This window comes from Nuphar pumila, chromosome 6, assembly GCF_984573655.1.
Source record: "Nuphar pumila chromosome 6, dmNupPumi1.hap1.1, whole genome shotgun sequence".
Taxonomy (NCBI): domain Eukaryota; kingdom Viridiplantae; phylum Streptophyta; class Magnoliopsida; order Nymphaeales; family Nymphaeaceae; genus Nuphar; species Nuphar pumila.
The window spans coordinates 128,278,470-128,300,080 of NC_143254.1; the positions used below are offsets into that span (position 1 = coordinate 128,278,470).

At 36.8% G+C, this 21,611-nt stretch overlaps 2 protein-coding genes across 2 annotated transcripts; both read left to right on the forward strand.

Moving 5' to 3' along the window:
* Positions 1-1,388: 1,388 nt before the first annotated feature.
* LOC149836160 (uncharacterized) lies at positions 1,389-2,813 on the forward strand. Its single transcript, XM_090009714.1, has 2 exons — positions 1,389-2,315; positions 2,571-2,813. The coding sequence occupies exons 1-2, from the start codon at positions 1,389-1,391 to the stop codon at positions 2,811-2,813; spliced, it is 1,170 nt and encodes a 389-aa protein (XP_089865840.1).
* A 12,032-nt stretch (positions 2,814-14,845) lies between these two features.
* LOC149836161 (aluminum-activated malate transporter 10-like) lies at positions 14,846-21,088 on the forward strand. Its single transcript, XM_090009715.1, has 6 exons — positions 14,846-15,191; positions 16,146-16,286; positions 19,519-19,791; positions 19,956-20,071; positions 20,443-20,586; positions 20,690-21,088. Exons 1-6 carry the CDS (start codon positions 14,846-14,848, stop codon positions 21,086-21,088), a joined length of 1,419 nt encoding a protein of 472 aa, XP_089865841.1.
* Positions 21,089-21,611: the final 523 nt, after the last annotated feature.

Sequence of the window (21,611 nt, forward strand, 5' to 3'; positions counted from 1 at the left end):
CCCCTTAATATTAAAAAATGCATGAAATTAGGAAGATTAATGCTGTCATCACACACACACACACACACACACACACACACACACACACACACACATATATATATATATATATATATATATATATATATATATATATATATATATATAGAGAGAGAGAGAGAGAGAGAGAGAGAGAGAGAGAGAGAGAGAGAGAGAGAGAGATTTCTGCTCCACCCAATTCCTTGAATCCAAACAAGCCCTTAATAAAGACAATAACATAAGAATTGCATGGAAACGAATATCCTATTTTGTAATATCCTGATGGATTAGGAAATCATTTATTAAGGTCATGGAACAAGCCAAGCACCATATTAAGTTCACCGAGCATGGTTGCTATCATATGTACAATAAATGAAGTATAAATTAAAAATTAGACATAGAAAACGACTGCTCTCATACAAAAGAAAAACTTGGACTAAGGTACGGTTTAAGTTGAGTTAAAACTTCTCTCAAGAAAAAGAGCTCCTAAAAATATGCTCTAATATTTATACATTCTGTTAATAATTTTTGCAATATAGGCATCGCCTATAGGAGAAATCAAGAAAACTAACCTAACTTTTTGAAGTCAAGTGCTACCACAAGAGATTATTGTGATTGGTCTAGCCAAATGAAAACGTATTAACTGGAAACCTTAATTGATTATGCTAGATGAAGTCATTGAACAAGTATTAATTATCTTCAACTGAGCAAGTGGGCAGAAAGGCTATTGTTTTTTTTAGGAAAGCTGGGGTTAGACAGACCCCACCAGTTATTATTCAACGTACAACTTGGGTTTGAACCTGCAACATCCCACCACAAGGACACGTGCACTGACAGCTCCTACCAACAATGCAGAGACTCCGTTTGCACAAAGGCTATTGGTTCGATTGAGTGCGGAAACTTCTTGGCTCGATGCTAAACAATGGCTTTTAAATCATCCGATTTTGACATGTGAGCAGGTTTTTATGAGGATTCAAAAATCCGCAGGGAGTCTCCCTGCTTTGGCTATAAAGCAAGCGCCTACTAGAGTCGAACCTTGACTGCCCATCTAACAGCCGAGACACACTCCAACTATGCTAACCCCATTGGGGACATCTTGGACATTATTAAACCTACTAACAGTGATATGTATGCATGGGGTGATATTTCATTACAAACGTTGTATTGATCCAATCATACATCATCCTAGACGGATTCAACATGTCCAAAATAGTGAGGATTGACTTTTGGTCAACGTTGTATTGATCCAATCATACCTCTTATTGTTATGGGAGGATCTTAATTGAGTGCTCTCTCTGGCGGGTGATGGCCATATTATATTGGGAGATTTTAACTGTTTATTGTCTATTTAAGACTCGAATAATTTAGTGATGCCCAATCCGTCGATCAGAGGATTCCAAGATTTCGTTGCCGCCAATCAACTATACCCAATGCCATTATCTGGAGAAAGGTTTACTTGGTCTAACCGACGGGCACAACCATGTTGTAGGGTGCTAGATAGAGTCTTAATTTCACCTGGACTCCTTGAGATCATCCCAGATATAAAGGGGTGGATTCTTCCCCCAACCGTGTCCGACCATGGTCAGGTGATCGTGCAATGGGGAGGAGGTTTTAGATCAGTTCGTCGTTTTTCTTTCGAGCAATGGTGGTTAACTGAACAAGAGTTTCATTTAGTGGTTGAGGGCTCGTGGGGTTTGAGGGTTCATGAAGACAAGGCTGCTATCCGATATCAAAAGAAGCTTTCGCGCCTAGCGAAGAATATTAAACTTTGGTTGCAAAGGCGGTCTGTGAGTAAGTTTCACGAGATGGCGGAATGGGAGGCAGAGATCTCATCACTATTCAACCTATTATCTTTCATCGAAGGGATGTCGGACACGCAGCTGCAGGGGTTGCAAAGCAGACTTGCTGAACGGACAATGTTAGTGAAACGTTGGAGGCTAAAAGAGGAGTTGAAGTGGAAGCAGCGTGCTCATGTGAAATGGTTGGCAGCAGGGGATGAAAATACTCGTTTTTTTCATTCTTTTGCTTCTGATCGGTTTAGACGAAGTATCCTTCAATCGATCACAATTGACGGGGTGTTGTGGGAAGGCCAGAATCTTGTGCCAGCGGTCTCCGACTATTTCGAGAAGCTTTATTCTATTCCGCCAAATACAGGGGGTAATATTGGGCATGAGTTATTTCTTTCTCTTCAACCGGATCAGGTCTTAACCTTGCAACGTAGGTTTTCAGAAGCAGAAATCATGAACGCAATTAAGGATTTGTCGGGTTGGAAGGCACCGGGAGTAGATGGTTTTCCTGTAGATTTTTTCAAAGTATTTTGGAGAGTAGTGAAGAGCGATTTATGTACAGTGCTTGATGAGTTTCATCGTAACTCTAGACTGCCTAAGCAGTGTCATGTCAGATTAATCTCTCTTATTCCAAAAGAAATCGCTGCCACAGATATTATGCGCTTTCGTCCCATTTCCATAATGGGAGCCTTGTATCGTATAGTCGCAAAGGTATTAGCCTCAAGACTGAAATTGGTGGCGTCTAATCTTTTTTCTGCTTTTCAGTTTGCTTTTATTCCTAATAGAAGAGTTCAACAAGCATATATTTCGGCTTCAGAGGTCATTCACTCCATGCACGCGAGTCGTACTCCTTACTTCGTGTTGAAGCTTGATTTTAATAAAGCATATGATTCTGTGTACTGGCCTTTTTTGTCGCAAGTGGTGAATCACATAGGATTCGGCAGCCATTTTTCATGGGTGTCAGAGCTTATTACCAATGCACAAGCCATGGTGTCCATTAACGGGTAAAGGGTGAGCAATTTTCTTTGCGGCGTGGCTTACGGCAGGGATGTCTGCTATCTCCGCTGTTGTTTAATACAGTGGCAGAAGGACTTGCGGTGATTCTTAGACGAGCGCAGACAAGGGGCTTCCTACAGTCATTGGATATTCGAGGCTTTTCTGGTCATATTATACAAAATGCAGACGATATGCTAGTTTTTGGAAGGGCTTCAATACAGCAGATGCTTCGCGTTAGGCTTATTCTCATGTTTTTTGCAGCGTTGTCTGGGCTGAAGCTAAATGAAAATAAGTGTTCGATCACGCTTCTGAATGGCGATCCGACCAGTCAAAATGCGGCGGAAAAAATTTTCAACTGCGCTATAGGGCCATGGCCGATCAAGTACTTGGGCCTCCCCCTACAAGTCAAGTCAACCTCTAAAACATCATGGGCACCCGTGGTTGACAAGGTGTGTCTTAAGCTCCAGTCTTGGCGTGCAAGATATTTGTCTCTTGCGGGCAGAATTACTTTAATCAGGCATGTTTTGTCAGCAATTCTGGAATTTTTCATGTCGGTCTGTGTCATGCCTGTCAATGTTGAGCATCAACTTAAGAGCGTCTTGTCAAGGTTTTTGTGGCGTGGTGTAAATGGACCTTATAAGAGGCACTTGGTGGGATGGGACTCCATCGTTTTGCCAAGGAATATGGCTGGCTTAGGAATTTTTGCTTTGCGTAAAAGGAGTGTGGCATTGGCTGTGAAGCAGTGCTGGTTGGCTCATACGTCACAGGATGCTTGCGCAAACTTCCTCCGGCTAAAATATGGTCTAATCGATTCGCTTGTTGTTCGTCGGGGGGCTCGTGGACCATACACATCGCATTTGAGGAAAATGTGGTTTAGGGCATTGCGTTTGTTTCTTGACAGGGATTTGGACGTGGGGGTAGACGGATCTTGGCTTCAATGGGCAGTCTCGAATGCGGGAGTTTTCCAAGTCCACAAGGTCTACCGTTCTCTTTTGCCTCCAGGTCAGGGCTAGATCTTCAACAATGCTTTATGGGCGAAGGGACCATCTCCGAGGACCAAGGTATTGGCTTGGTTGATTCTTCATGACCGGATACAGACCCATAACAATATCAAGAGGATGGGTTTTCAGTTTCCCAGTTGGTGTGTGTTTTGTCGACAGGTCGAAGAAACTACACATCTCTTCTGGTCGTGTGAAGTGTTTCAAGAATTGTTTTCAAAAACTTGGAGGGCTCCATCAGTTGTTGTGCGGGAGGGTTGCTTTGCGTTAGATCTTATCCTCGGCCCTGCTATAATTAGACGCGAAATGAAGTGGAGGACTATTTGGAGAGTTTGGTTATTTACAGGGTGGTGGTTCATATGGATGGCCAGAAATGATGCTACTTTTCGGGATGTCCCGTTCAACCTTAACCGGTTGACCCATAGGGTCTTGGCTGATGTGTATGCTATCTTACGCATATATCTCAAAGACCTGCCTCTGCCACAAACCGATCCTCATATAGATGTTTGTGGTCCTCAATGAGTGTTTTGTTTTGTGTTGTTGGTGTTCTCATGTTATGCTGTTGTGTTTGTGTTTGTGCTTGTGGGTCTCAACGCTTTGTTGAGTTTCACTTTTAAGTAACGTTGATCGCTTTTCGGCTCTCTCTCTCTCTCTCTCTCTATATATATATATATATATATATATAGTAACCCGTAACGTCGAAGACTCAAAGTGTTCGACGTTATGTCGGACCAGTTTTGAGTAAAACAACCTTTAGCGTTGCGGAAGTTCCACTACTAATTCCTTTTTTTTTTCAACACATCGACAAACGAGCGTCATTCAATGCTCGTTCGAGGAAAACCCATTTGAACTTACAGGTTTTCCTATATACATGCATGCTAAATGAAACATGATAAATGGGTTTCAACCTTTTTCATTTTATTTTTAAATTCTAACAATACATATGTGATTTATGTAATTGATTTGATAGAGATCAGCAAATGAAGCATTCTGACATATGGGTGGATTTTTATAAGGTTCGAAAAATCAACTATTCAAAATCTTTGTAAATTTTTTAGGCTTCAAATATCATTTTTTTCATAAAAAAATGCATGATACAAGTGTGGATTCCTAGTAAATCAATCATGTCCAATACATTTATGGGGTCACAACCCAGAAAAATAGCAAAAAATGACTGTATTGTACAAAAAAAATAATGCACTTTAGAAAATGCCTCATAATTTATGAAATCCACCGAACGAACAATACTGCCGGTTCCTAATTTTTTCTTGTCATTTTTACCGCCTGCATGTGCGAATTTTAGATTTTTGCACATCATGACAGTATATTAATACACTCATGAAACTCATCAACAAAATCATATTTGAGGTTGCAAAATTTCAAACAATTTGCAAAACTTGTGACGAGTTTAGCAATGCACATTGCAAAAATCCTTTTTAGTGTTGCAGAAGTTCGTATCTTGATAAATTCAAAACAATTATCACACTAGTATTGTGATTTTTTTTTTGTTGCGAAATTCCCTATGAATAGTATAAAAGCAAAGCTAAAGTTTTACAAAAACTAGATTTTTTGTTGTCTCAAACCAGTGAAAATTTATGGCTATTTTTTCACAGCAATGCACTGGCGATGAGAAGATCGATGGCGCTTCATCGATGAAAGATCATTGACAACGAGTTTTTCTGGTAAGGCCATCGTATGGTATGGGTAAGATAGAAAATGAAATTTGTAATCAACGTTCGATCACATGGTATGGGCGGGATATCCAACATTATTGAGGTCATCCGCTCTAATGAACTATGATAACTCGATAGATGTGTTTTATTCTTATCAACAGAAAGTCGACATATCTCACAGTTAGTGTTCGATCACGTGGTATGGGTGAATACTTTGTTTTCTCCCAATCAAATACGCAATAAGAACCAACATTCTCGTGAAATAATGAAATGAATGTAATGTATGAGTGACCTCATTTTGTGAAAGAATGAATTGAATACAATGTATGAGCGACTTCATTTTGTGAAAGAATAAATTGAATGTAATGTATGAGCGACTTCATTTTGTTAAAGTGTATGCATCGTTTCTCAACTCCTTTTTTGCATCTGAATGCCATGTTTTCGCAAATCTTGAATTTCGGCCCCCTCCAATGATTTTTCAAGCGAATCTCCTATAAACGGAATTTTGAGATTTAAAAAAAAAAAAGAAATTCACAATATTAGTGTGATGCGATTAAGAAAATTTGCAATACGAGAGCAAATTTTCTTTTTGATTTTAAAAAAGTAAACTGCAATTCACATGTACCTTGCAAAATTTCTTTCTGATTTAAAAAAAAAATAAACTGAAATTCGCATGTACCTTGCAAAATTCCTTATGCGAAAATCACTAGTTACATAACATGTTCATTCTCTGTTATATATACATTATACACAATTGATTCTAATAAACAAATCAATCACTTGTTACATAACCAACACATATCAAATAAAAAACAAAATCAAACAACTTCATTTCTTTTTACATACACAATTCATTGTCCTTTTATATAAATAATTCATTCTACTGAAAAAACAAGAATTAAACAACTCCATTCCCTATTATATATATACACAATTCATTCTTCTCAAAAAAAATCAAACAACTTCAACTTTCATTGTCGCAATCACAATGGTCACTTTCATCAACTTTTATCCACAAACGCAAGTGCATCTACCGGCTTAGACTCTTCATAGTCGCAAACTAACTTGCAACACAACATTAAATCAATGAGTACTTTAACAAAAGAAGCACAATATTGAAAAATATTATTTAAACTACAAAGAAGCATGTCATAGACTACTTTGTAAATGCATCAAATACTCACACATTACTTCCTAATCATGTTTTCGCATGTTGTGGTGAAGCTCATGACATACATTGCACTTGTATGGCACCACCTCATTGTGTTTCATTTTTTGTCTCTTTATTTTAGGTCACTTAGCTTTTTTAACCTCCAACCCTTCACAAGAGCATTGCATACTCTCAATATCAATATAGTAGTCGAGCTTTCGATCACAGGCTTCATAACGATGGTGGAGGTAATGCACTACTACCACGCGTAGCTTTTGTGCTTCTATCTAATGTTCTTTAATCTTTGTAATTACCTCAAGTACCATAATTCCAGTCACTTTTTCTTCGTTAATCCTTATTTTTTTATTAACTTTTATCAACATTAGATGAAACTTCTTAATAAATAGGATTAAGGGTTTGTCACGTATGAAAAGAATCTTTGAATTGAAGCATTGTGTGATATTAGCGGTTAAGCACTTGTACTTTCTAGCAAAAAAATAATTGTTAGCCCAATGTATCAATTTTATCTTATCAACAACATATTTGCATGTTTCTTCAATTTTCTCACAAATCTTTGAAATATAAAAGTGATAGTGTCATCTCATGGGTACTTTGGTGGCACACTACTAGTATGCACTAAGTGATGCACCAAATTTCTTTGAAAATTTTTCAGTCAGGTGCTTCATGCAATATTCATAATTATTGATAGTTACACCAAGTGCAATGGGCAATATACAGAAGCCATTTGTTCCTATATGAAATAACTTTCAAATGTTGTTTAACCTTGAACTTATCATCATGGTAGATCGTTATTTGGTTCTTCAAATGCCTCCAAAACATTTTCATAACTTATTTGGATCCTTATTCACCACTTCAAATGCTACAGGAAACATATCACCGAAAGTATTAATAGTGTGGGCAGAGAACACAATACCCATGTATTTTTCTTTTAGGAAAGTGCTATATACTATAAGAAGTGGAGGGCATCATTTAACAAACTCATTGATGCATGGCCAGAATGATAAGAACATGTATATAAATCTACTGTTTGTATCAATCTTAATGAATGTTATCGTTCCGGGGTTAGCCATCATCAAATGATGATAATAAGTGAGAAGCATCCTGAATGACTCCTCGAATAAACCATATAACATTAGCGTAGTCAATTCACGTCTACAACATGCTTGTTTATAAGAAACCTCCACACCTACATCATAATTGACTTCGTTTATGATTTCTTTTATAGTCAGCTTTGGGTTACCGTTTGTGGGTTCTTTCCTGTACATACGAGAGTGACTCTTTTATTACATCTTTTTAAATTTTTGTTTTGAGGTTATTTTTAACAACATGATCTCTCAAAAACTCATGACACTGCTCAAGCTCAGTAAACCTTTTGCCGCAAGCAATTTTGTGATCGCTTGATTATGTTGATAGGTATTGAAATTGTTTATATTCATTAAGTTTTTCTTTGGAAAACTCAGTATATAATTGAGAAGCCTCTACATCAATTATTTTAATTATTGTTCATTAAATGAGAATTTGTTGATTGAGAATCAAGGATTCTTTCTAAATGTCATTAGAGCATCATTCTTACTCACCAGTACTTGTTTCAAATCATCACTAATTTGGTCCTCTACTATCAATTTTTAGTTTGACCCAATCGATATGGTATACTTAGAATCATCACTATCATCTGATTCTGCATTGTTCCTGTCATCTCTGCTAACACAAAACGATTGATCGATTGAAAAAAGTAAATTACAACTAATTATATATATTACTCTCTTTGCTTCAAAAAATGCAATATCTTGTATTCTCAACTTTCAAGATTGACCAAAAAAATAACACCTCCAGTTCAAGCATAAATTAGAAAGAGCTTCAACCTTTACCTAGATTTGTCATCTGCATTAAAAGGTTGGGTGTCATACAACATCTTGCGATGAAGATTGACAGCAATGGTTTGCTCAAGTGGTTTCACATTGTTTGCAGTGATCCTTTCATTATTAACTATTAAGAATGATGAAATGTTCACCAAAGGAGTGAGCTTAATAATTAGTAGTTGAGATAGATGTACATTATCCACAAGATTTTCATTATTTCATTCTTGTATATCACTTCGGACTCTCACTTGATGTTTAACTATGCATCCTTCAACTTGTTTAACTTCACAAACATTGTCAATTCATGTAGCTTTAGTAGCAACTAAGTAAATGTTGCCCCTATATAACATTGATTGAACATCATTGTTGTTAAGAGATGTGTCCATATATTTTCACCATCTAATTTTGGAGTGCACTTATATTAGAGGACCATTAAATTGTTTTTAAATACCATTATAGATCTCCAAAAGGGTTGCTCAGTGCTATAGTAATTTACAAATATCATTACAGCAGCCATCATAACTGTCTACACCAACCACACAACGTATCACTCAATTAACAACTATAAAAACCAATAACCCATAATAAACTACAATATCCCACACAACTAACTCTTATTCAATGCTTGTACACAGTCAACCCTAGGCTCAATCAAACAGAGATAAATATTGATAAAATCATTGAATATTGACAATCAATAGACAAAAATAAATAACCATATGTGCATTTATATGAGAAAAAAAACCCGAAAATGAAAAAGATCGAGAAAACTAACAGGCAATGTTCTACACGCCGAAAAAACCAAAAAATAGTCGATGAACCACTGTCAATGAGGGATTTTTGTAAAGTTGTTGTCTGCCACAATATTTGCTTGAATATCATCAAAATGTTACCAAAATGTCATTGAAAGATTGTCGGAAGGATTGGGGACCACAAGAACGCTAGGTGTTACAAAAAATAGGGCATCTAGATGAAAAAAAGGGGGTTAAAAAATGCAGCATCATTTATATGGGATGAAATTTTGCAAGAAAAAGAAATTTTGCAATACGAGTGTGATTCTAATAAGAAATTTTGCAATATCAAACTTTCACAATTTTTTATAATTCCGCAATACTTTATGCAATATTTGTTCATAATTTTATAAATTGTTTAGAATTTCATAATATTTTTTAAATTTTTGTAACCTCAAATGTGATTTTATTGACGAGTTTCATGGGTGTATTATTTTAGCATCATGATGTGTGAAAATAAAAAATTTGCACCTGCAAGAGGTAAAAGTGACAAGAAAAAAATGAGAACTTGCCATATTGGTCATTCGATAAATTTAGTAAATTGTGGGGTATATTTTAAAACACATTATTTTTATCATACAATATGGACATTTTTCAAAAAAAATTACAAGAAAGTCTAAAAATTCATATATATATATATATATAGTGATGCAAACAATCTAAATGAAGCAATGGGTTTTTTAGGTTTTTCCCATTTTATTTTTAAATTTTGTCTATATAGTTGTGTTCTACGTACTTCATTTATAAGGATCAGCTCTTGGAATCTTCGATTCTGACATATGGGTGGGTTTTTATAAGGTTCGAAAAATCAACAGTCCATAGTCTTTGTAAATTTTCAAAGCTCCAAACATCATATTTGTTTATCAAAGAGATGATTTGATTATTAATTCATAATAAATTAACCATGCAAAACACATCTATGAGGATCGAATCACCAAAAAAAAAGAAAAAATAAAAACCCCATTTAACCTGTTTGCATATATATATATATATATATATGAGTTAATATGTAGTTCTATTGAAGGAATGAAGCTATTGAGCTTAAAATCATGGGTTCAAGTTTTATCGACTGAATCTGACCACATAAATGTGTTCAACATGGTTTGTTTGCTCAATAACAAACCTTCGTGTTGTTTCGATATGGAAATATGATTTTTTGAGTTGAATTTTAGTGTATTGTGAGCTATTGATTTTTGAAGCTTTTAAAAACCCTGCTTACATGTTACAATCACACGGTTAAGAGTTCATTTTCTATGAAACAAACCTTGTACATATCCATAAGTTCTGATCCAAAAAAAGGTTCTCAAAAATATAAAAAGAAAGTGATTTATACTCAATAGTTGTGTGCCTATAATAGCACTCTCTCTATGTAGGATAAATATTGGCTATTAATAAAGGCAAGAAACTAATGAGTAGAAAATCATTCTTTTCTTCCAAATTTTTTAATTTTTTGTAGATAAAATGTTAGGGATGTGAACTACATAGCTTGTTTAGTAGGAAGTTTGTTTTGAGTCACGTGATTATGATAAACAGGTTTTTAAAGGGTTCCAAAAATCAACGGCCCACAACATGCCAAATTTTTATCTCAAAATATCTCAATTTTACATCAGAAAAGCAAGATCCAAGGCTTGATATTAAGCAAACAAACCATGTTGAACACATCTATGTGGTTAGATTAAGTCGATACAACTTGCACCTGTGATTTCTAGCTCATTAGTTCCTTACCTTTATTAGTAGCAAATATTTTTCATATATATAAAGAGAGAATACGATGCAAATATGCTAAATGGGTTTTTTTGCTTTTTTGTTTTATTTTAAAATTTTGATGGTATAGATGTGATAGGTTTGCTTGATTTTATAAGGATCAGCTCTTTGGCGCGTTTGGTTCTCACACTTGAGTGAGTTTTTACAAGGTTCAAAAAATCAATAGTGCAAAATCTTTGAATATTTTTGAGGCTGTGAATATCATTTTTTCATCAAAAATAGTAAATCGATCATGCCAAACATATCTATGGGGTAGGAATTACAAAAAAAAAAACTTTCAAAAAATGTAAAACCTAGTAAGTATGTTTGCATATATAAATATATATATATATAGAGAGAGAGAGAGAGAGAGGTACCAACTTAGTAGTTGTACATGCACGTGCACAGGCGTATGGTAGCGTTGATGTCCATGTGCATGCACTTCCGCAAATACACATGCAGGCATGAACACCTATGGTATCCTAGATGTCTATGTGCTCTCTCTCTCTCTGCATAAATTCTTTGTTCTTTTGTTTTTTGAAGGAGCTATCTGCATAAATTCTTGTATGCTTAATTACGAATTTTCGATTGTTTTGGTGAGTGTGCAGGCGTTAACTTGTGTGCCTCTATGAGACTACTCTGCATTCATCTCTTCCTAATGTGAAAAAGAACAAAAAGAAAAAAAGAAAAAACCGTGTACTCACCAGCTAAAGGTGGAAAACTAGGTCCTCTAACAACACTTGGTTGGGGGCGTTTGATTACCTTATATCTGTCCAAAGAGTTTGAGGTGGAGACCCACAAGATCCAAGGCAATACAAAACATGGGATTTTAAAACCTTGGATTTTAGTTTCCTCAAAAGGCCCCAAACCCCTGGTTTTCAGGCAACTCACCCCCAATTCCCTAGGTGAAAAGATCAGGTGCAATATGATTGCACAAATATTTGTGCATTAAGCACCCGATCAGCCTCCATCTTGGGGACATGCATGTCAGTTGTGGGGCCCAAGGCCTGATGGGGGGATATCAGGTGCTTAATGCACAAAATTTGTGCAATGTGATTAAACCCGATCCGGACTCATTCCCTAGTCTCAAAGGCGTGACCATCTAGATCACTTGGGTCTCAAGCAGCTGTAGTCTAATATGTGAGGTAATCAAAGGTAACTTCTTTTGTTGTTTCTTCTTTGCAAAGCTTCCCACCTGATCTATTAACAAACACATACCCACTTAATTAATGCTTGTCTAGCCTTGTGCGAGCATAACTTCGCACAAACGCGCACACCTTCTAGACTATTTATCTTTTAGACCATCCCAAACTCTTTTAAAAAAACATATTAGCATGTATTTTTTGTTTAACCTAAACCTCATAGATGTGATCTTCATGCTTTATTTAATAGAAAACATGTATTAGTTTAAACATTTTTCATATTTAGAGGTGTTTTTAACTCAAAAAAAAATCAAGGGTTCATATTATACCAAAAACTTAATTAACTAAAATCAATAAGTAATTCTTGTTAAATTAATTTGATCCAAGGCATGTTTTTAATGAACGAGCAATTATAAACACATCTATGTTTGGATTAAGCAAAAGATGCATGCAAGTACTTTTTTTTTACAAGGTCTGAGATGCTGGGAGATAAATAGTCTGGAAGCTATGTATCTCTAGAATATGAGAACTAGAGTGTAAACTATGCATTTTTCCTGTTTGTTTTTTTGCAAGTTTGGCACTGCATATGTGTTCAACATGGTCCATTTGCTAGGAATCTAATGTTGGATCATGTTTTTTTTTTGACAAAAAATATGATTTTTGGATGTTTAAATATTTATAAAAATTATGAGTCATCAATTTCTAGCCTTAAAAAATACTGCTTATGCATCACAATTGAATGATTTAAGAGCAAACCCCTTTAAAACTAAGAATGTAGATCACATCTGTATGACCAGATTTAAGAAAACCTATGAAAATTTTGATCCACACTCTAGTTCCCATATTTTAATGGCCTATATATATATATATATATATATATATATATATATATATATATATATATATGTGTGTGTGTGTGTGTGTGTGTGTGTGTGTGTGTGTGTGTGTGGAAGAAAGACCATGCAACCAAAGGAAGGTACAACATTTATAACTAATGATGATCGAGCGACATTTTTTCTCTAATGATCAAGTTTTTTATTGATCAGGCTCTACATATTGCATTTTTATCTTTACTTAGTAAAAACATATTTTAGATTGTGATTTTTTATATTTAGATGCACTTTTTAAAGTGCTAAGGATCAATGGCTGACAATACTTTGTATTGTAAAATTGTGAGACATCTTTAATGTTTTGAAAAACATGTTTTAGATGTAAAATCTTCATGTAAAGTATATTTCTTATTAAAGAACAAATATATAAGTTTAGATTGATAAAATGATAGAACCCTGAAGAATGAGAGTTATTCGATCATCATTAGTTATAAATGTTGTACCTTCTTTTTGTTTTATGATCTTCCTTCACACACACACACACACACACACACACACACACATATATATATATATATATATATATATATATATATATATATATATATATATATATATATATATATATATATATATAAGGTAATACATTTGTGCTAAATGAAACATGCTAAATGGGTTTTTTGGGCTTTTTTATTTTATTTTTAAAATTTGACCGTACAGTTGTGATCTATGTATTTGATTTTATAGGGATCAAATCTTGAAACATTCAATTCTGATACATGAATGAGTTTTTATAAGGTTCGAAAAATCAATGGTCTAAAATCTTTTTGAACTTTTTAGGCTCCAAATAATATTTTTTTTCATTGAAAATACATGATTCTGGTGTGGATTCCTGAACTGTGGAAAAAACATCAAAAAAGCCGAAAGCCCATTTTGCAGGGATGTATTACCACACACACACACACACACACACACATATATATATATATATATATATATATATATATATATATATATAGAGAGAGAGAGAGAGAGAGAGAGAGAGAGAGAGAGAGAGAGAGAGAGAGGGGCGGTTCATCTGTTGCATTTAATAGCTCAGCTCAGTTTGTACGTTGTTATTGTTATACATGTTGGTGCGAAACATTCATGTGAGACCTAGGTGCCATCATTTGCCACAATATGTGCATCCATTTATGCGTATAATATAGCGCATGTTATCATCTTTGCAAATGATGTTTGTACCGAGGTGCGTGTATTCATGTGCATGTGTGAACTCACTCACGCATGCCAGTAAATTAAATACTTTATCAAGCTCTAATTCCCTAGTTATAGAAGTTAATAATATGACTTCTTTTCTGCAAACACTTTTCTTCCATTGCATGACCTATGCTACCTACCATGGCTCCAAAGCACCTTTATTTATGACTGTGGGCTAGTTATTTATGACTAGTTATAGAAGTTAATAATCTGCTCCGTGCAAGGCTAAGAAAGGTGACATGACCTAACAAATTGCATACCCTTTTGTAAATCCTAGACAGCTAGGGCCCTATACCTGACAATTTGCATCAAAACCATACCATACTTATACCATGAAGAAGGGCAACATATATTTTAACTAATCTACCAAACCTTAGCTTAATCACATAATATAAAATACCACCAGGACCAACATGACTCACGTCTTTAAAGTAGCCACTCCTTCCATATGAACAACTATATATACACTCTCCCTTAGGTGGGTGGCACCGTACCATGCATACCCATATGCAATAACCTAGCTAGTTGACCAAACCTACCACGCCAATCTTACCAGCATCACCACACGATTTCAAATAGGATGGCTGGCAATGATAAGGAAGCACCATCAGGGGGGTTGGTGTGGGTTGCCACCCTCCCTGATGGATCAAAGAAGCAGCTGGAGCCAGAACCAAGTAAATGGGGACGCATTGGAGTTGGCTTGATGGGGTTGATCATGGGTTGGAAATCTAGGGTTTCTAGGTTTGTGGTGGATGTTTGGAAGCTTGGAGCTGGGGACCCAAGGAAGGTTGTTCACTGCTTCAAGGTTGGGCTGGCTCTTACTCTGGTATCCCTTTTTTACTACATGAGGCCTTTGTATGATGGAGTAGGAGGAAATGCTATGTGGGCAGTCATGACCGTTGTGGTTGTCTTTGAATTTACTGTAGGTAAGGCAATGGAGGGGGATGCGTTAATAGTTTTTATTATACTGCTTAGAGAATATCATCATAATTGGCCTGGTTGGGCCTGCACCCAGTTGAGCTGGTCCAAGTTGCGGTCTGCATGCTCCATGAGTTAAACAAGGCTTGGTCAATCCAAGTTGAGTTTTTGTTTTCTTTTTTTATTATAAGAAAAGTTGAGATTCCAACTTATGTTTGTAACTCAGCAATTCAATTTCTTTCTTAAAAAAAAAAGGGGTGGGTGGGGGGGGGGGGGGGGGGGGGCGGGCGGAGAACAAAGTGGTTCTCAAAGTCCCATACTGTATTTGAACTTTGATTTTACCATTGCTTGCACCTTCTGCTGGAAATAAAACCAGACAGGAAATACCCTACAACCAAACCCAGGTAAGTTACCTGCTTTGATCTCTCTCTCTCTCTCTCTCTCTCTCTGTGTGTGTGTGTGTGTGTGTGTGTGTGTGTTCATTTGCCCAGATTAAATTTCACTCAAAAAACAAGTTATCCATATTAAATGGGACAAGATGGGATATTTTATTATGAAGCATAATGCAATTTCCCATATTATCTTGTTCATCTGCATAAGTGGGGTGCAACCAAACACTCTCTTTGGTTCTGTCTTTTTTTTTTACAGATAAAAAGCTACAAGCACACCTGTTTCAAAAAAATGACTTGTTGAAATTCTTCTTGACAAAGACCTATCATAGATAGAATAGAAGCCCATCAAAATGGAAGAAGGTTAATAAATGGCCTGTAACCAACCTCAGTATTGAGCATCTGTTAACCTTTAAAATGATGGTGATGAACATATAAAGCCATGACCCTTACTTGAGCTCCCACTCATCATTATCATCATAATCAGAAGCATTGTGTTGCCTACATGAATCGGTGCTGTTAGCTCCATTTAGTTTGATAAAGCTCACACGCAAGTTGAAAAAATGATGGCAGGGGCAACGCTGAGCAAAGGAATAAACAGAGGGATAGGGACACTGTTGGCTGGCTCTCTCGCCGTTGGAGTGCACTACATCGCCAACCAATCTGGGGACAAAGGGGAGCCCATGGTTCTCGGCCTCTCTCTCTTCCTCTTAGGTATCACCCTCTTCCACTACTGCCCAATTGGTTTTTTTGTTGTTAGGATGGTGGGATCATATATGGTGTCGCCTATACAAGTGGACTTCCTTTAAGACACACACGTATGTCACAGTGACACGAGTCGAACACAGCAGTATGAGCCTGACAGTTATAGACATTTATTTTAATATTTTAGTTGTTTTTATGATTTTTAATCATATTAAAATTAACAATGTATTTTACATATTAAAATATCAAAAGATGTACTAATTTAAAAAAATATATTTTTTTTCGAATAATTGTTGAATTCATGTGTCATGTCATACACGTATCTTTGTGACACATAGGCGCACATACATAAAGTTAAGATGAGCAATGGGAAGGGGTTATATAAAACACTCTAGTTGGAAATTCATGATGCAGGTCGTTTTGATTCGATCTAACTTCATATATGTGTTTAGCATGGTCGCTCTAGTGGGAATCAATCCTTAGATCATGTTTTTTCGATGCAAAAATACAATTTTTTTATTTGAAAAGAATCGATGTGTTCATAGCTGTTGATTTTTTAATTACTGTGTAAAAAAATTGTATACAGGTCAGATTCTAGATGTGACTAAAAAAAATGAAAAACAGTGTTGGTTAAGTCAACTAGTGTTGCAAACTTTTAAGCCATGGAAAGGATGAACACTTGACGCCAAAGCACATTAAATTGTGCTGCGGCTACTTCGGTGGCTTTTACAGTCTTTCCTAAATACATAGGCAGCACACAGGTAGAGTTTCAAAGTATGATCTATATGGACAAGTTTTTTTTTTTGTGATGTAGTTCCCTTGTCAAAGCGAGAGAAAACCCCGAGTGGGGCCTCACTGTTAGGCCCAATTTTTTTGTGCTTTTTGCCTTGTAATAGTCTACTGCACGGGCCTTTGAAGTTTAGCCCGTGACACCATGACCACCGTGAGTCACCTCTGAAAGCTGACACATACGTGCGCCAGTAAAATTTGATCCAGGGTTTTCAACTCAACACTTTTACAACCACCCAGCTGACCATGCGGGGGACCCCACGGTAGTGACAAGTTGTCACGTAAGAAAATAACTTGTCTGACATCCACATCTATGTAACTTAAACAAACCTTTTTGTGCCATGATACCATGTATACACTTTTTTTCTGGTTTTTTCAGCAGTTGTCATGGGGGCCAAGGACTGTATACACGGTAGGAACTCATTGTGTGGCTCTGTCTCTAATTCACATCAGAAGCACATACATGGTATTCTATTCATTGGGTTATGTGTGTGTCTTGAATTTTTTACCGCTTTGATTGATAATTTTATCTGAAATTTTTTGAAGAAAAATTAAAAATTCATTGAGGTTTGCAATGTGAACCTGTCATAGTTTGTAATTTTTTCCACATAATATCAATGGAGTTTTTCTTTTCTTTTAAGAGAGCTGGCAGACAAAAAGAAAGTTTTTGGAAGGTATTACTTTTTAAGGTTTTTTCTAGGGCATGTTTGCAACGCCCTGCAATTATGATTTTTTCACAGTTTTTTGTAATTTTAAATCACAATTATAGTATAATAACAAGACATTTGCATACATAAGAAAGTTTACCTGTGATTTTTTTTTTTTTTGGAATTAGCAAGCTGGGGTTGGTCAGACCCCTACCAGAGAATACAACAAAGAAACCCTTGTGAAAGTTTTAAATCATGTTACTTGTGAAAGTTGGTCAAGGTGTGGCCCTATGGCCAACTTTCACAAGCTGTAAATTCTTAAATTAGAATCTGAAAAAGTAATAATTTGACATTTATTTTTTTCTAAACAAAGAGTTGTGCTTCTCACACAAAAGAGAACATGAGAAAGTTCGTTCTTAAAAATTTGTATTACATTGGTATGGTGCATTCTGAAAGACAAATTTTCACAACTTGTGAAACCTGATATCTAGCAAACATGCTCTTAGAGTTCTTTCCCCAAAGTTGTACACTTCTTTATTAACAGTGGATTTTTTTCCGTCCCTTCGTGCATGAATTTAAGCCAAAATGCTAAAGCACATAAATTTGGTATTTCCTTTTTGTCTCTCTTGGTAGTATCTCTGTGTTTTTTTTTACTCCGAAAAACTGCGTCAAGCGCAGAGACCTAGCCGCACTGACTCAGCCTGCTGTACTCCCGTGTAAAACTCTAAGGGCTTACCCCTCAACCCCAGAGAGTTGCCAAGCTTCTACTTACGCAGGAGTGACACCCATGGGATTTGACCTAGACTGTCCGTTAAACGGTCTAGGCCCCATCTCACTATGCCAAACCCTTGGGTCAGTATCTCTGTGTTTTACTTCCATTTGTTTGCTTTTTTAGCACATTGATTATGCAAACGCCGCAATAAACCTTTCATTTAGAATGGATGAATATGGTCATACAACCAATTCTTCAAATTCCTACTGAGATGAACGGTTCAATGCAGCTTTTGCAGCATAAATAATGAAAGTCATTATGGGAATTAATATATATGCTAACAACAATTAAAATGTGTAGTTGTGAAAGGGAGAATGGTGGGGGTGAAGTCTTTTGCATCTTTAAAATCGAGTTTAAGTGCTGCCACTTGTGGAGGTAAACAGCATTTCCCAAGAATATCCTTGGTTGCTTTCATTGAATCCTCAACATGGCATCATTATTTTTAGAGAAGCTGATCCAATGATCGGGCCCAAGTACTTAAAAAAATACTCGGACCTCACAAAGCATAGAAAATCACTGCACGTGCAGTAATTTTCTGTGTTTTTCTACTTATGAGAAAACATCATATCGGCGAATATGTATTTTGGTAATGCCCAGATTACCGGGCACCGGTCAGGCAAAGGGTGGAAACACACAACAGATCAGGTGATTTATCTAAACACAAATTTTTGTGTTTTGAAATCACCACCGTCCATCACTTCAATCATCACCATCTATGGTAAATTGATGGCATCATCGCTTTCTGTGGGTCCCACTGCTTATACAGTAATTGAAGTAATGGACGGTGATGATTTCAAAACACAAAAAAATTGTGTTTTGTCAAATCACCTGATCTATGGTCGTGGAAACATCCATCTTAAACTTTTTTTTTCTTTTTCTGAGAGAAACCACTACATAGATTTGGACATCTGGGCTAAAACTCCATGTCTACTCCATCTTTTCCCACCAGGAATGCGATCTCTTTGGCTTCAGCCTGAGTATCCAACTCTCGACGTCCTTGAACTTGACCTTTGTTTTGAATATGTTGGTGCAGGATCTGCGGCCACCTTCTCGCGTTTCATCCCGTGGGTGAAGCGCCGATACGACTATGGAGTGTTGATCTTCATCCTCACCTTCAGCCTCGTCTCTGTTTCGAGCTATCGAATTGACAAGCTGATCGAGTTGGCGTTGCAGAGGCTGTCGACGGTAGGAATAGGAGCATCCATATGCGTGATCATCAGCGTGCTTCTCCACCCCATCTGGGCCGGGGATGACCTTCACAAACTCATCACTAATAACATGGAGAAGCTTGCTACCTCCCTAGAAGGTATGTCTCTGTACTGCTATTCTCCTTCTTCTTTGCACTAACATATATACATATACAAAGAAGGTGTCTACCGCGAGCGAACAGGGGTTTTTGAGGTGCTTTCACAAATCTAACCCTACAGATGTGTTCAGCATAATCGACTCTCTGATGGTTAAACTTTTCAGGATGCGTTGGACAGTTCTTTAATGACCCTGGAGATTCTGCGGTTGATAACAGCAAATGCTCTCAGCTCGAAGGGTATAAGTGTGTACTTAATTCCAAAACCATGGAAGAATCACTGGTGAGTGCTTTTGTGTGTGCGTGCGCACAAACGTGTGTACACACGCATAAGAGTGTGTATGTGCGCACATGTGCAAGTGTTCCTTCTGTTTTTTGAATTTATAACCTGAAGAAACTGTATCGGCACGATGACCTAAGACCTGGTCCTGCTTGCTCAGTCCGCCATACTTAATTAATGATCGTGTAAAACTCCGAGGCTAAGACCTCTGCCCTAAGGCCTATGCTACGCTTTGGCTTGCGCAGAAGGTCGATTCCATGAGAATCAAACCTTGACTGCCCGTCTAGCAGCTAAGGCCCCCACCCCACTCTGCCAACCCCATGCAAGTGTTACTTTATTTCGACTAATATGCTCGTTATTTTCCTTTCTTGCAGACCAACTTTGCTAGATGGGAGCCAGCCCATGGCCCCTTTAACTTCAAGTATCCATGGAAGCAGTACCTCAAGATTGGAACCATGTCCCGCTATTGTGCTTATCGCATTGAAGCTCTCAATGGCTGCATCAACTCTGACATTCAGGTGATCACACACCCTCCTCCCCACAATTTAGACAACACAAATACATGAAGCCATTGATTTTAAAGTTTGTTCTTAACGCAAGAAAGCTTAATTTGCATGGCAGGCACCTCACTCTGTAAAGCTGCAGCTACAAACCGTTTGCACCAATCTAGGTGCTACCTCCTCTGAGGTCTTAAAGGAACTGGCAGCATCCATAAAGACTATGAGCAAGTCCCCCAACACAAGCTTCTTGGTTCATGACATGAACAATGCAGTAGAACAGGTCCAAAATGCAATAAGATGTCTGCCTGAAACTATGAATGAGAGTGGAGCCACAGTCATGGAGGCATTACCTGCAGTCACAGCTGCGGCACTGCTGATTGAAATCACGGTGAGGATCGAAGGCGTCGTCTTAGCAGTCGATGAACTGGCTGACCTTGCCGGTTTCAAAGATGAAGAACAGGATCAGAAGCATCAAGCTGATGAAGACCCCAAAGAAATGAAAGTGTTAGAACAAGTCTAGGAACAATATTCTTGTTTGTGTCAAAAAAATCAAGAGAAATGAAAGCCAGGATTTTGTACATTCTTCTATGTTTTAAGCAAATGGGATTTTCAATATACTGTTCTCTTCATCTGGGGTTAACTATGGGCATCCTTACAATCAAGTACATCATTTACCAACATTAATGTAGACATCGTAGATTTGACACTTTAGTTATCTTTAATAGTAATAAGATTTACAAAATCCCTTTAAGGCTTTTTCCATTTATGAATGACAAAATATTATAAATACAGGAAGAGCCCGTCAAACACACATCAATCTCACACAGGCATGATAATTAAAGTGGTTCGGCCAATGGTGACTACATCCACGACATGAACTCTCTTATTATATATTTTTTTCTCTCTTTTTCTTACACGAATTTTTTTAGAAGCTCTGTAATAATATACATACAAGTTCAACCTTATTCAAGGTGTACACGATTGAATTAAGAAAGATTTTGATATCTTCTCCTTAGGAGGAACCAGTCATCCTGGGTAAGATG